The 15,659-nt window shown below is 37.8% G+C and overlaps 1 protein-coding gene across 23 annotated transcripts in view; it reads right to left on the bottom strand.

Moving 5' to 3' along the window:
- UCHL5 (ubiquitin C-terminal hydrolase L5) overlaps positions 1-15,659 on the bottom strand; it is a 53,110-nt gene that overhangs the window by 4,068 nt on the left and 33,383 nt on the right. For 7 of the 23 annotated variants that reach the window (XM_021929190.2, XM_009191127.4, XM_009191171.1 and 4 more), the window contains 3 exons: positions 7,967-8,069; positions 7,042-7,155; positions 2,706-2,804 (listed from right to left, as the gene is read on the bottom strand). In XM_021929190.2, coding sequence (XP_021784882.2) covers positions 2,706-2,804; positions 7,042-7,155; positions 7,967-8,069 — 316 coding nt within the window. Of the gene's footprint in view, positions 1-52; positions 464-1,906; positions 2,057-2,705; positions 2,805-7,041; positions 7,156-7,966; positions 8,070-15,659 lie in introns of those variants that run through there. The other 16 variants (XM_009191117.4, XM_009191138.4, XM_009191179.1 and 13 more) reach the window with 10 other exon arrangements.

The raw sequence follows: 15,659 nt of genomic DNA, 5'->3' as shown, positions 1-15,659 counted from the left end.
CAAAAATTTTTTAATCATAAATATACTCGAATAAATGGAAGTCTCACAAATATAATCTTAAATTACATAATTTTATTTTATATTTTAAGAAAGAGATTTGGTACACAATACAAGAAGTTTTACAACTATATATTTTTGGATTACCTCCTATGCAGTTTTTTAATGTGGTATATATTCAATGAATTCATTAGTTAAAAAGTCTCATATAACAAAAACATTTATAGGTCCAAGTTCATTATAGCCATGCCAAGGGAGAATCACTTTTTATTTATTATGTTGCAAATAAAAAGATTTTAGCTCAAATACTTTTATGTCATCATAGACTATAGGCAACTGCCTCAGCTATTCAAAAATCTGATCCTGTAGAATCTCGGCATATAGTAGCACTGCATGGGGTAGCCACATCTTTCCTGTTTGTTTCCTTCTATTCCTTCTCACACCTTGTTCTTTTATCCTATTTTCCCTGAAAACAAAACATAATAAGATCCACTATTCCAATTTATCTATTTCTGAATTCTATAGGTAATTTTTCTTAGAAGTATTACTATTAAGTAACCATCACTGGTCAAGATTTTATATAATTATAAAAGCTAATATTTAGCAGTATTTTAACATATTTTATTTTTAAATTTGCATTTATCTGCAGAAAATGATATTTTAATATGACAAAATAAGATGAACAAAAATATATTCTTGCAAAGGAAACTGATATATTGCTACAGATTAAGTATTCCATTCCAACCACGTATTTAGAACTTTATGGAAGTGAAATTTTAAGTGGCTATAAAGTTATTTAGCAGCTACCTTGTGCTTGCTGGGGATCTTCAGCCTGACTTTATCCTGGCATTCATCAAAATAATACTATTTAGCACAGTACCATAATTGTTCATTTATTCCTTTCCTAAATCGTATCATGAGTTGCTTAAGAGAAAATAACACATCTCAGTTATACATACATCCCTAGACCTTAACAGAGTGCCTGGAATATCCTTGCAGTTAGATAAGTGTTTGATGAACAATTTAAAACATTTCAACAATGAGTTCCAATTAAATGAGTCTAAGCTCCTTCAGAACCTAGGAGAATAATAGTTATTGCATGCATACAAGAAACAAATCTATCTCAATATTGCTTCTGGAATATTAATAAAAGAACAACTTAGAGAAATAAGCCACTAGAAGGTCAATAACTACTTTCCCTAAGAAAATGAAGGCAAACACAACAGAGTTGGTGTTCCACTAACATCAGGTATTCATATGCTGCCACCTTGTGTCCAAAAAATGTGAACTAAGGAATAAAGATTCTAATGTTAAGCTGACAAGCTGTTGTTCTCTAACTATGCTCTCAAAAAAAATCTGGGGATATAGTGTAATTAAAAATCAAACAACAGTGGTCCTTTTACTTACTAATTTGCACACACAAAAAATTCCATTCACAGATCAATTTTAATGCAAAGTTTATACATTTAAAATTTGTCTAAGGGTCCTGGTCCCTAGTAACATTTATCTAACTTAAAATCTGATGCATCACATATTTAGCACATTGTATAGTTATTTTAATATTTTTAACAGAAAAATATTTGATAGGGTTAATAACATATCTAGGTATTCTTGTTAATCAAGCAATTTTGAGAACCACAGGACCCTGTATTAATCTAAAACTTGGAATACAACCTGAGATGCACGAACAGAAAAAAACCTATAGTGGAAAAGAGATTTAGCAGTCTTCTGCAATAATTTTTACATGTAATGCTAAAACTTGGGTCACATGTTTCAATCAATAAGGTATATACACAAAAAACTTATTAGCTCACATCTCATATTATTTAGAATGTATAACACAAAACAGCTTGGTTGAAATGTATCTTTGCTTTGTAAACTTAAAAATTAATAAGGAAAATATACCTACCATGTATTCTCGTCTTTAAGTTAATGGTCCAAAATTTTATTTGCCTAGTAGTGTCTTCTCAAAGTGTTTCTCAAACTGTGGTACACAGACCAGTTGCATTAGAATCACTTGGGGAACTTATTAAAGAATCCTTCCCCTATATCAGAATATCTGGGGAGGGGCCAGGTAACACGTATTTTAAAGAATATCCACTGATGTTCACTTTCAGAAACACTGATTGACAGTATGAACTTAAAAACAATTTAACTGCATTTTACTCAACAAATATTTTATTGTTACTTACGAAAAAAATAATAAAAATCAGATTTTTTCACTAACTTATGCTAGTTTTCCCTCAGTGGAACGGATGCTAGATTAGAAATAAGAAAGCCTGTTTTGTAGTACCGGCTATTTTTTTTTTTAATCCAACAATGTCCATTCTACTTTTAAATTCTGTTATATCAACTCAAATTTTTGCTAAATAGGAAAATATCTATTATTTCAAGTATTAGCATTAAAAATCTATTTTTGCTTAAAGAAAGAATAGTGTTTTAAATTTTATTTTAATATAGTACAACCTGAGGTCTTGACACTAAGAATCTGGAAGGCTAAAGCAGTGGGGTAATTCTTTATTTTTGTTTTACAGTCTCAGTTGAACTAATTCTTATAGAATATAAAACAAGAATCAAAAGCAAAAGAATAAAAATGTACAAGCTTCCAAAAATTTTACCTCTAGTCATGCAAAAAAAAAAAAAAAAATACATTTTACGTTTTTGGAGAATCTAAACCTAATTTAAGTATCTACGGATAAAATACTTACCTTTTCTACTAGTGGTATTAACTGCTGGTGTTCTGCTAAAGTCTTTAACAATTCCATAATGAAAGGCAGATAATTATGCTTCCTTCTGATATTCTCAATCTGAAAATAAAACAACATCAATCCACACTAACTACATTTCTGCTAATTTTGGTATTTTACTCTTTGCATCCAACTCAAAATAGAAATGGTATAAAATATCCACTCTCATAAGAAAATAATTTTAGAAATAATGAGACTCCATTCCCACTGAGAATAAAGATTAACACAATAAAACATGTGGAGGGAGTTTCTTGGGCGGGGCTTCCTGCCCCTGACTTAGCAAATAATAGAGGTCTTTAAAAGTCCAATCTAAGATTACTTATGAAAATGTCATTTATAAAAACAACTAAAGGTCTACATGCTAAATTAACATTTGCTACTTCACCTAATCAGGCAAAGTCTAATGAGACCAGCTTTATTTTGTGATCAAGCACAATCTTTCCTTCAGATTATTTTTTATCGAAAGGAGGTACATTGCAGGAAAAAATTTATACTTCAGTGGAAAACTATGGACTGTCTAGATAACATCCTCTCAAGTTATGTGATTCTAGGCTCTCACTGCCACTGAGCTGTTATATATTCTGCCTGGTAGAAGTATAATTGATTGCCCTTCTTCCATAGAAAGTTTCCATCTCTTATAAATTTATTTCAACTTCATATAAATTTGAGCTTCTCTGACTACTTCTTTAACTAGAGTTCCTTCAGTTAATTAATTAAATTAAAGCTTAACACGTTTGTTTTATAGCAGTATGAGAATCATTTGATCTTTTTTTAAACAAAGCATTCCCAAATAATAAAGCAGGAAACTTTATGGAAGTTATGGAAACTCTGTGTTGTATTTTGGGCGGATATTAAAAGTTAATTACATAATAACTACATAAGTATATATAAAGATGGGTAATTTACTTTTTTAATATCATGTGAAATGGAAATAATTGGTAAAGCGATTATTTCTTCCTTTCCTATCTCCACAAACTTGGCCCTCCCTCTTTCCTGCCTGGAATACCCTAGAGCCTGCCTGCCTGCCCTTACCACTTTCACCTGAAGAAATTCTACTAGTTTAAGGCCCATTCATTTCATTTAACAATCATCTGCTGTCTGATAAGTATGAGGCAAAGTATCTGTTGTCTGTTAAGTATGATGCAAAACACTTTACTGACACTGTGGGGAGCAACAAAAAGGATAGTTCTTGCCTTACACTGAGGTTCAAATGAAAAACAATCCTTTTACTACCATAACACATGACAAATGACATATACATTCCACATCCAAAGTTAACACAAAATTCAAACTTTCCTCCACTCTTTCCGCTTTTCTGAAAAAAGGTTACCAGACGGATTGCAAGTGAAAGACAATACATTATTAAAAATAACTTTGCCTTTATATTTGATTCTGAATTATATAAATGCTTGTCATGATTAAATAAAATTAAATCGGAATTTTTAACTCTAAAAAATCTGAAAGCAAAATCAACAGGAAAAAGTTTTAAGTGAATTTAAAATACAGTGATTTGATTATATATTCAAAATAGGATATACCCTAAGGAACAAGAAAAACAAGAAAAAAACTATTCACTTGTTATTATACTATTGGCTATTATTCTGAACCTTTTTATATAGATGCATATACATATATACACAAATACATTATATACATACTACATGTATATGGCATAAAACAAATAAGTAATTACATTAATTTTGTTAGGAACCCAAGATTTTCAACTTAATAGAAGAAATGCAAATTATTAACTTCCTTATGCACAAAGCCCTTTAATCCTAAATTTGAGTATTAATATGAATACATGATGTATTTCCTCTTCAAAAATAAAATATGAAACAAACAAAAGCATATTTGCAGTGCTAAAAAGGCCTAGAAACAATGATCAATCAGCAGCACTGAGCCCGAGTGCCCAGATAGTGGTTTCTAAACACCATTTTGCACCAAGGGAACAAAGGGCTTATTTATGAAACGGCTGATTCTAAGCTTAAGCAAGAAATGTACAAGAAAAGTCTAAGGCAGGCATGGTAGCTCACACCTGTAATCCGAACACTCTGGGAGGCCATGGTAGGCAGATCGCTTGAGGTCAGGAGTTCGAAACCAGCCTGGACAACATGGTGAAACCCTGTCTCTACTAAAAATACAAAAATTAGCTGGGCATAGAGGCAGGCACCTGTAATCCCAGCTACTCGGGAGGCTGAGGCAGGAGAACTGCTTTAACCCAGGAGGCAGAGGTTGCAGTGAGCCAAGATAGTGCCCTGCACTACAGCCTGAGCAACAGAGCAAGACTGTCTCAAAAAAGAAAAAAAAAAAAAGGGTCTGAAACATTTTATATCAGAAAGCAAGGAAGCTGGCTGGGCATAGTGGCTCACACCTGTAATTCCACCACTTTGGGAAGCCAAGGCAGGAGGATCATTTGAGGCCAGGAGTTTGAGACCAGCCTGGCTGACATAGTGAAATCCTGTCTCTACTAAAAATACAAAAATTAGCCAGGCGTGGTGGCACAGGCCTGTAACCCCAGCAACTCAGGAGGTTGAGGCAGCAGAACAGCTAACCCGGGAGGCAGAGGTTGCAGTCAGCCAAATTTGCCTTACTACTCTCCAGCTTGGGCAACAAAGTGAGACTCCAACTCAAAAAAAAAAAAAAAAAAAAAAAAAAAAAAAAAAAAAAAAAAAAGAAAGCAAGGAAGCTATCAGAAACTAAGGGGGTCATGTCAAAAGGACTCACGAGACAGCCTGAAGTGGCTCCCATTGGCCAAAAATAGGATAATTTGAGCATCAATAAGAATGATAATGGGCCGAGTGCAGCGGCTCATGCCTATAATCCCAGCACTTTGGGAGGCCAAGGCAGGTGGATCACTTGAGGTCAGGAGTTTGAGATCAGCCTGGACAACATGATGAAACCCGTCTCTACTAAAAATACAAAAATTAGCCAGGCATGCAGGCAGGTGCCTATAATCCCAGCTTCTTGGGAGGCTGAGAGGGGAATTGCTTGAACCCAGGAGGAGGAGGCTGCACTAAGCCCACATCATGCCCTGCACTCCAGCCTGGGCAACACAGCAAGACTCTGTCTCCAGAAAAAAAAAAGTCTGGAAATGTTATATTAGAAAGCAAAGAGTCGGGCTGTACTCGCCTGTAATCCCAGCATCTTTTGGGAGGCCGAGGCGGGATCATGAGGTCAGGAGATCGGTGACCATCCTGGCTAACATGGTGAAACCCCGCCCCTACTAAAAATACAAAAACTAGCCGGGCGTGGTGGCGGGCGCCTCAGTCCCCAGCTACCGAGGCTGAGGCAGGAGAATGGCGGAACCTGGGAGGCGGAGGCCAGTGACGCAGATCGGCGCCACTGCACTGCAGCCTGGGTGACACAGCGAGACCCGCCTCAAAAAAAAAAAAAAAAAAAAAAAAAAAAAAGAAAAGTGTTAGTTGGCTGGGGCTTAGTGGCTCACACCTGTAATCCCAGCACTTTGGGAAGCCAAGGCGGGAGATTCATTTGAGGCCAGGAGATTGAGACCAGCCTGGACAACATGGTGAAACTCTGTCTCTACTAAAAATACAAAAATTAGCTGAGTGTGCTGGTGTGGGACCATAATCCTAGCTACTCAGGAGGCTGAGGCAGGAGAATTGCTTGAACTGGGAGGCAGAGGTTGCAGTGAGCCAAGATTGCCTCACTGCACTCCAGCTTGGGCGACAAAGTGAGACTTCATCTCAAAAAAAAAAAATAAGTAAAGAAGCTATCCAGAAACTAATCAATAAGCCGGGTGCAGTGGCTCACGCCTGTAATCCAAGCACTTTGCGAGGCTGAGGCGGGCAGATCACTTGAGGTCAGGAGTTCAAGATCAGCCTGGCCAACACGGCAAAACCCTGCGTCTACTAAAAATACAAAAATTAGCATAGCCAGGCGTGGTGGCGCACACCTGTAATCCCAGCTACTTGGGAGGCTAAGGCAGGAGAATTGCTTGAACCTGGGAGGTGGAGGTTGCAGTGAGCCAAGATTGCACCACTGCATTGCAGCCCCGGCGACAGAGCGAGACTCCGTCCAAAAAAAAAAAAAAGAATAATAACTACAGTGAACTGAAACATCAAATAGGTTAAAATTCTGTTCCTAGTAATATTTTACAAAAATAAAAATGAAAGACATCTCACTACTTATCTTTGTAGGGTATCAGAGAATCAACATATTATTTGAAATTTGGTAAATGATAGGAGGGAAAGCCATCAGATATTCAATGTACCTTCATCTTGAAATACACTGCTCTACATGAAAACATTAAAGGAACACATTTTTAAAAACATACCTTGTATCTTTTTAATTTCTGTACTTCTTCTTCAATAAGCATCTGATTTTTGGCAACTTCTGACTGAATAGCACTTAACATACTATTACCTTGATCTGTATCCATGGGTTCCTCCTTGGGGGAAGGAAAAGAAATAGCACACCCTAATAATTGAGGCTTACATTCAGAATATTTTAAAATAATAAACACAGTATGACTATTTTTGAATTTCTACTCTTCATATTGATAGCAGCATGCCAGCCTAACAGCAGCATTAAAGGATAAAAGCTCCAAAATTGTACCTTCCATATTTCTGTTTTAATAATATGAATTTTCATCTAAAAACAACCTACATTGTAATATACTATATTGCCATATTCTCCTAATACACTATAAAATAAATTTTCTTAAATATATTCTTAAGAAAATGTGATCAAAGGATGGTAAATAAACTTTTGTCTACTAAATCTCTTCTCCAATGACATTTACTACGGAAAGATAACCATAGACTAGTAAAGACTACATGTGACTCTAAATGTACTCAGTTAACTCTTTGAGAATTAACTTGCTTAATTATATAATGAAATCACAGAAAATAGTTAAAATAGTTCATTCCTAACACTTATTTAGCATTTACCATTTGTTAGTCATTAAGTGATTTACATATAATACCTCATTTACTCCTCATGACAGTCTTATGAGGTATATACTACTTATTATCTTTCTGCTATATGAAGAAACTGAGGCACAAGGAAATATACTCAAATTCCTATATCCACTAAGTGCAAAGTGAGGAACCAAATGAATCTAGGCAGCCTGATTTCAGAGTGTGTATTCGCTTAATCACCATTCAGACCACTTGATTATATATACATATTTAAAGTAAATACTATTCCTGAGAGAAGAACCAAGCTAGAACTTTGTACTTAGAAACATGGCCACGAACCTCTGCAAGTTGTCGTTGTAACTCTGCTATCTTCTGTTCATATATCATTTTTCTGTCAGACACAATGGCCATTAAATTAAATCGAATTTCACCTTCACTGTACCTAGAAGAAAATTATTTAAGTTTATAATGTAATAAAGAATTGTACAATTATTACCATTAAGATAATCCATTGTGATTCCCCTCTTGATTTTCTAGTATAAACAAAAGTATATCAATTGGCTAACAATAAAAATGGACACTTTTAAAAAGTGTCAGGCACATAGGTGTGCATCTGTGGTCCCAGCTACTTGGGAGGCTCAGAAACGGGGAGGATCCTTTGAGTTTAGAAGTTGGAGGCTGCAGTGAGCTATGATAGAGCACTATACTCCAGCCTGGGTAACAGAACAATACCCTGTCTCTTAAAAAACAAAAAACAAACAAACAAACAAACAAAAAGCTTTCATATAGGAAAGACAACTATAGCAAAAAAAAAAAAAAAAATTAGTTAAATTTCATCAATCACAAATGTTTTTCAAATGTTCTAAAATAATGTTAGTATCACTTAAAACATGTGAAATAAAAAATACTTTAATCAGTTTCCCTACCTTTATAAGAAATATGGCAACTCATTAACCTAAGAGCTCAGAAAAACACAAATGAATACTCCACATTTGTTAAATTAATTAGACTGGCATCTTGATTGGAATTAACTATGCTCCTTTATATAATTTTTCCCAAGTCATGATGAACTTTCTATTTTTAATTTACGTATTTTAAATTTTATCTTATCATATGTAAATAAATATAACATATTAATATAATGTATAATTATATCGCATAGTAAAACTTCCAAATGTTTGATTTTCACTACTCTGATATCAATGAAGCATTTCATAACATAAGCTTGTTCATGGTAGCAACTGACATTAAAAGCATTATTTGTAACACTATGTAAATGGCACTGAGATGAAAATATATAGAAAATGTAGAAAATGTAAGCCCATTTTGCATTAGTTTATCTCTAAGAGTTTCTCATACACAGCTCTATTCACTGAAAAGAACATGGCCCAATATAACTATAGTGCTTTGAACTATGTAAAAATGTTTTTAAAACACTGATTGTGGGACTTCATGTCCCTATTCCTGCCATTAAGTACAACTAAAAACCCTGGACATAATATGTTTTTTAAAAAGAACAACCAAGAACATTCTGAAAGATAGAAAAAGGCAGACAAGGTGGGGAACTCAGGAACCAAGAATGATACAATAGTGAATTCCCTGAGGTTTTTTTCTGCCTCATATATCCCAGACTTGGAGCTGAAGAAACCAGCAACCCAGAAATACCAACAGATACAGACAAAAAAGCCCCAACAAAAGTCTGCTCTCTCTAGCCAAATAGAAAAGGTGCAGCCTCAGAAGACAGAAAACTTTTAGACAATAATCATTCTACTATAGCCAAACATGACCGAAAAATCTGTGACCTCACCCCTACTCAAAACCAGTAAAAGTAGAATAGTGAGCCTGGACTTCCAACCTTGTTTCCAACCTTTAACAAGACTCCTAGGTTGGTATTAAAAAAGGCTGGGTAGGGAATGGGGACTTTCATCCCCGCCATGTGGTAATGACAACACCCATTTGTGGTATCAGAGGACACAGAATGGGAAGCTAAAATTGCCACTACCATCCAGTGGCAAAGCAGCCTCTCCCACTTCAGTATGAGTGGAAAGCAATAGCAAGGCACTTCTACCCCTCTCAGCCAGAGTGGTATCAATAGAAACCCTGCTGGGGGCTAGAACTCCTATCTCTGCCCAGTAATAACGAGAAGCCTTATTCCATTTCAGCTGTCACTGAAGGCCTAGTAGGGAAGTTGGACTTCTACTCCCATCTGGCAGTAATGAGGTGGCACCCACAATTTACCCTGTCAGAGCCATGTCCATAAAAACCAGCTCACACAGAAATTTTAAATAAGATCCAAAGTTGAGGGGGGCACCCAAGATGGACAAATAGAACACCTCCAGCCTCCAGCTCCCAGCGTGAGCGACACAGAAGACGGGTGATTTCTGCATTTTCAAGTGAGGTACCGGGTTCATCTCACTGGGGCGTGTCAGACAGTAGGTGCTGGTCAGCAGGTGCAGCCTGACCAGCAAGAGCTGAAGCAGGGCCAGGCATCGCCTCACCTGGGAAGCGCAAGGGGGAAGGGAATTCCTTTTCCTAGCCAAGGGAAACTGAGACACAAAACACCTGGAAAATCAGGTAACTCCCACCCTAATACTGTGCTTTACCAAGGGTCTTAGCAAATGGCACACCAGGAGATTACATCCCACACCTGGCCCGGAGGGTCCCATGCCCACAGAGCCTTCCTCATAGCTAGCACAGCAGTCTGAGATCTAACTGCAAGGCGGCAGTGAGGCTGGGGGAGGGGCGCCCGCCATTTCAGAGGCTTAAGTAGATAAAACAAAGCCTCTCAGAAGCTCAAATTGGGTGCCCACCACAGCACAAGGAGGCCTGCCTGCCTCTGTAGACTCCACCTCTGGGGACAGGACATAGCTAAACAAAAAGCAGCAGAAACCTCTGCAGATGTAAATGTCCCTGTCTGACAGCTTTGAAGAGAGCAGTGGTTCTCCCAGCACGGAGGCTGAGATCTGAGAACGGACAGACTGCCTGCTCAAGTGGGTCCCTGACCCCTGAGTAGCCTAACTGGGAGACATCCCCCAGTAGGTGCAGACCGACACATCACACCTCACACAGCTAGGTACACCTCTGAGACGAAGCTTCCAGAGCAAGATTCAGACAGCAACACTCGCAGTTCAGCAATATTCTATCTTCTGCAGCCTCCGCTGCTGACACCCAGGCAAACAGGGTCTGGAGTGGACCTCAAGCAAACTCCAACAGACCTGCAGCTGAGGGTCCTGACTGTTACAAGGAAAACTAACAAACAGAAAGGACACCCACACCAAAACCCCATCAGTACATCACCATCATCAAAGACCAAAGGCAGATAAAACCACAAAGATGGGGAAAAAGCAGGGCAGAAAAGATGGGAATTCAAAAAATCAGAGCACATCTCCCCCTCCAAAGGAACGCAGCTCATCGCCAGCAACGGAACAAAGCTGGAGGGAGAATGACTTTGAGGAGTTGAGAGAAGGCTTCACTCCAAACTTCTCAGAGCTAAAGGAGGAACTATGTACCCAGCGCAAAGAAACTAAAAACCTTGAAAAAAGAATGGATGAATGGATAACTAGAATAATCAATGCAGAGAAGACCATAAAAGAACTGATAGAGATGAAAGCCATGACACAAGAACTACGTGACAAATGCAAAAGCTTCAGTAACCGACTCGATCAACTGGAAGAAAGAGTATCAGCGATTGAAGATCAAATGAATGAAAAGAAGCGAGAAGAGAAGTGTAGAGAAAAAAGAGAAAAAGAAATGAACAAAGCCTCCAAGTAATATGGGATTATGTGAAAAGACCAAATCTACGTCTGACTGGTATGCCTGAAAGTGACGGGGACAATGGAACCAAGTTGGAAAACACTCTGCAGGATACCATCCAGGAGAACTTCCCCAACCTAGTAAGGCAGGCCAACATTCAAATTCAGGAAATGCAGAGAACGCCACAAAGATACTCCTCGAGAAGAGCAACTCCAAGACACATAATTATCAGATTCACCAAAGTTGAAATGAAGGAAAAAATGTTAGGGCAGCCAGAGAGAAAGGTTGGGTTACACACAAAGGGAAGCCTATCATACTAACAGCAGCTCTCTCGGCAGAAACTCTCCAAGCCAGAAGAGAGTGGGGGCCAATATTCAACATTCTTAAAGAAGAGAATTTTCACTCAGAATTTCATATCCAGCCAAACTAAGTTTCATAAGTGAAGGAGAAATAAAATCCTTTACAGACAAGCAAATGCTTAGAGATTTTGTCACCACCAGGCCTGCCCTAAAAGAGATCCTGAAGGAAGTACTAAACATGGAAAGGAAAAACAGGTCCCAGCCATTGCAAAAACATGTCAAAATGTAAAGTCCATCGATGCTAGGAAGAAACTGCATCAACTAGAGAGCAAAATAACCAGCTAATATCATAATGACAGGATCAAGTTCCCACGTAACAATATTAACCTTAAGTGTAAATGGACTAAATGGTCCAATTAAAAGACACAGACTGGTAAATTGGGAAAAGAGTCAAGACACATCAGTGTGCTGTATTCAGGAGACCCATCTCACATGCAGAGACACACATAGGCTCAAAACAAAGGGATGGAGGAAGATCTACCAAGAAAATGGAAAACAAAAAAAAGCAGGGGTTGCAATCCTAGTCTCTGATAAAACAGACTTTTAAACCATCAAAGATCAAAAGAGACAAAGAAGGCCATGACATAATGGTAAAGGGATCAATTCATCAGGAAGAGCTAACTATCCTAAATATATATGCACCCAATACAGGAGCACCCAGATTCATAAAGCAAGTCCTTAGAGACTTACAAAGAGACTTAGACTCCCATACAATACCTCACTGTCAACATTAGACAGATCAACAAGACAGAAAGTTAACAAGGATATCCAAGAATTGAACTCAACTCTGCACCAAGCGTACCTATTAGACATCTACAGAACTCTCCGCCCCAAATCAACAGAATATACATTCTTCTCAGCACCACATCACACTTATTCCAAAATTGACCACATAGTTGGAAGTAAAGCACTCCTCAGCAAATGTAAAAGAACAGAAATTATAACAAACTGTCTCTCAGACCACAGTGCAATCAAACTAGAACTCAGGACTAAGAAACTCAATCAAAAGTGCTCAACTACATGGAAACCGAACGACCTGCTCCTGAATGACTACTGGGTACATAACGAAATGAAGGCAGAAATAAAGATGTTCTTTGAAACCAATGAGAACAAAGACACAACATACCAGAATCTCTGGGACACATTTAAAGCAGTGTGTAGAAGGAAATTTATAGCACTAAATGCCCACAGGAGAAAGCAGGAAAGATCTAAAATTGACACCCTAACATCACAATTAAAAGAACTAGAGAAGCAAGAGCAAACACATTCAAAAGCTAGCAAAAGGCAAGAAGTAACTAAGATCAGAGCAGAACTGAAGGAGATAGAGACACAAAAAACCCTCCAAAAAAATCAATGAATCCAGGAGCTGGTTTTCTGAAAAGAGCAACAAAATTGATAGACCCCTAGCAAGACTAATAAAGAAGAAAAGAGAGAAGAATCAAATAGACACAATAAAAAATGATAAGGGGATATCACCACCAACCCCACAGAAATACAAACTACCATCAGAGAATACTATAAACACCTCTATGCAAATAAAGTAGAAAACCTAGAAGAAATTTCCGGGACACCTACACTCCCCCAAGACTAAACCAGGAAGAAGTTGAATCCCTGAATAGACCAATAGCAGGCTCTGAAATTGAGGCAATAATCAATAGCCTACCAACCAAAAAAAGTCCAGGACCAGATGGATTCACAGCCAAATTCTACCGAGGTACAAGGAAGAGCTGGTACCATTCCTTCTGAAACTATTCCAATCAATAGAAAAAGAGGGAATCCTCCCTAACTCATTTTATGAGGCCAACATCATCCTGATACCAAAGCCTGGCAGAGACACAATAAAAAAAAAGAATTTTAGACCAATATCCCTGATGAACAGCGACACAAAAATACTCAATAAAATACTGGCAAACCGAATCTAGCAGCACATCAAAAAGCTTATCCACCATGATCCAGTGGGCTTCATCCCTGGGATGCAAGGCTGGTTCAACATACGCAAATCAATAAACGTAATCCAGCACATAAACAGAACCAAAGACAAAAAACTACATGATTATCTCAATAGATGCAGAAAAGGCCTCTGACAAAATTCAACGGCCCTTCATGCTAAAAATTCTCAACAAATTTGGTATTGATGGAACGTATCTCAAAATAATAAGAGCTATTTATGACAAACACACAGCCAATATCATACTGAATGGGCAAAAACTGGACAAATTCCCTTTGAAAACTGGCACAAGACAGGGATGCCCTCTCTCACCACTCTTACTCAATATAGTGTTGGAAGTTCTGGCTAGGGCAACCAGGCAAGAGAAAGAAAGAAATAGTATTCAGTTAGGAAAAGAAGAAGTCAAATTGTCCCTGTTTGCAGATGACATGATTGTATATTTAGCAAACCCCATCGTCTCAGCCCAAAATCTCCTTAAGCTGATAAGCAACTTCAGCAAAGTCTCAGGATACAAAATCAATGTGCAGAAATCACAAGCATTCTTATACACCAGTAACAGACAAACAGAGAGCCAAATTGTGAATGAACTCCCATTCACAATAGCTTCAAAGAGAATAAAATACCTAGGATCCAATTTACAAGGGATATAAAGGACCACCTCTTCGAGGAGAACTACAAACCACTGCTCAGTGAAATCAAAGACGACACAAACAAATGGCAGAACATACCGTGCTCATGGATAGGAAGAATCAATATTGTGAAAATGGCCATGCTGCCCAAGGTAATTTATAGATTCAATGCCATCCCCATTAAGCTACCAATGACTTTCTTCACAGAATTGGAAAAAACTGCTTCAAAGTTCATATGGAACCAAAAAAGAGCCCGCATTGCCAAGACAATCCTAAGCCAAAAGAACACAGCTGGAGGCATCACGCTACCTGACTTCAAACTATACTACAAGGCTATTGTAACCAAAACAGCATGGTAGTGCTACCAAAACAGAGATATAGACGAATGGAACAGAACAGAGCCCTCAGACATAATACCACACATCTACAGCCATCTGATCTTTGACAGACCTGACAAAAACAAGAAATGGGGAAAGGATCCCCCATTTAATAAATGGTGCTGGGAAAACTGGCTAGCCATAAGTAGAAAGCTGAAACTGGATCCTTTTCTTACTCCTTATACGAAAATTAATTCACAATGGATCAGAGACTTAAATGTTAGACCTAAAACCATAAAAACCCTAGAAGAAAACCTAGGTAATACCATTCAGCACATAGGCTTGGACAAGGACTTCATGTCTAAAACACCAAAAGCAATGGCAACAAAAGCCAAAATTGACAAATGGGATCTAATTAAACTAAAGGGCTTCTGCACAGCAAAAGAAACTATTATCAGAGTGAACAGGCAACCTACAGAATGGGAGAAAATTTTTGCAATCTACTCATCTGACAAAGGGCAAGGGCTAATATCCAGAACCTACAAAGAACTCTAACAAATTTACAAGAAAAAAACAAACAACCCCATCAAAAAGTGGGCAAAGGATATGAACAGACACTTCTCAAAAGACATTCACACAGCCAACAGACACATGAAAAAATGCTCATCATCACTGGCCATCAGAGAAATGCAAATCAAAACCACAATGAGATACCATCTCACACCAGTTAGAATGGGAATCATTAAAATATCAGGAAACAACAGGTGCTGGAGAGGATGTGGAGAAATAGGAACACTTTTACACTGTTGGTGGGACTATAAACTAGTTCAACCATTGTGGAAAACAGTGTGGCGATTCCTCAAGGATCTAGAACTAGAAATACCATTTGACCCAGCCATCCCATTACTGGGGATATACCCAAAGGATTATAAATCATGCTGCTATAAAGACACATACACACGTATGTTTATTGCGGCACTATTCACAATAGCAAAGATGTGGAATCAACCCAAATGTCCATCAGTG

This window comes from Papio anubis, chromosome 1 (genome assembly GCF_008728515.1).
Source record: "Papio anubis isolate 15944 chromosome 1, Panubis1.0, whole genome shotgun sequence".
Taxonomy (NCBI): domain Eukaryota; kingdom Metazoa; phylum Chordata; class Mammalia; order Primates; family Cercopithecidae; genus Papio; species Papio anubis.
Note: the sequence above shows the minus strand (reverse complement) of the source record. Positions and strands in the feature narration are given on the sequence as shown.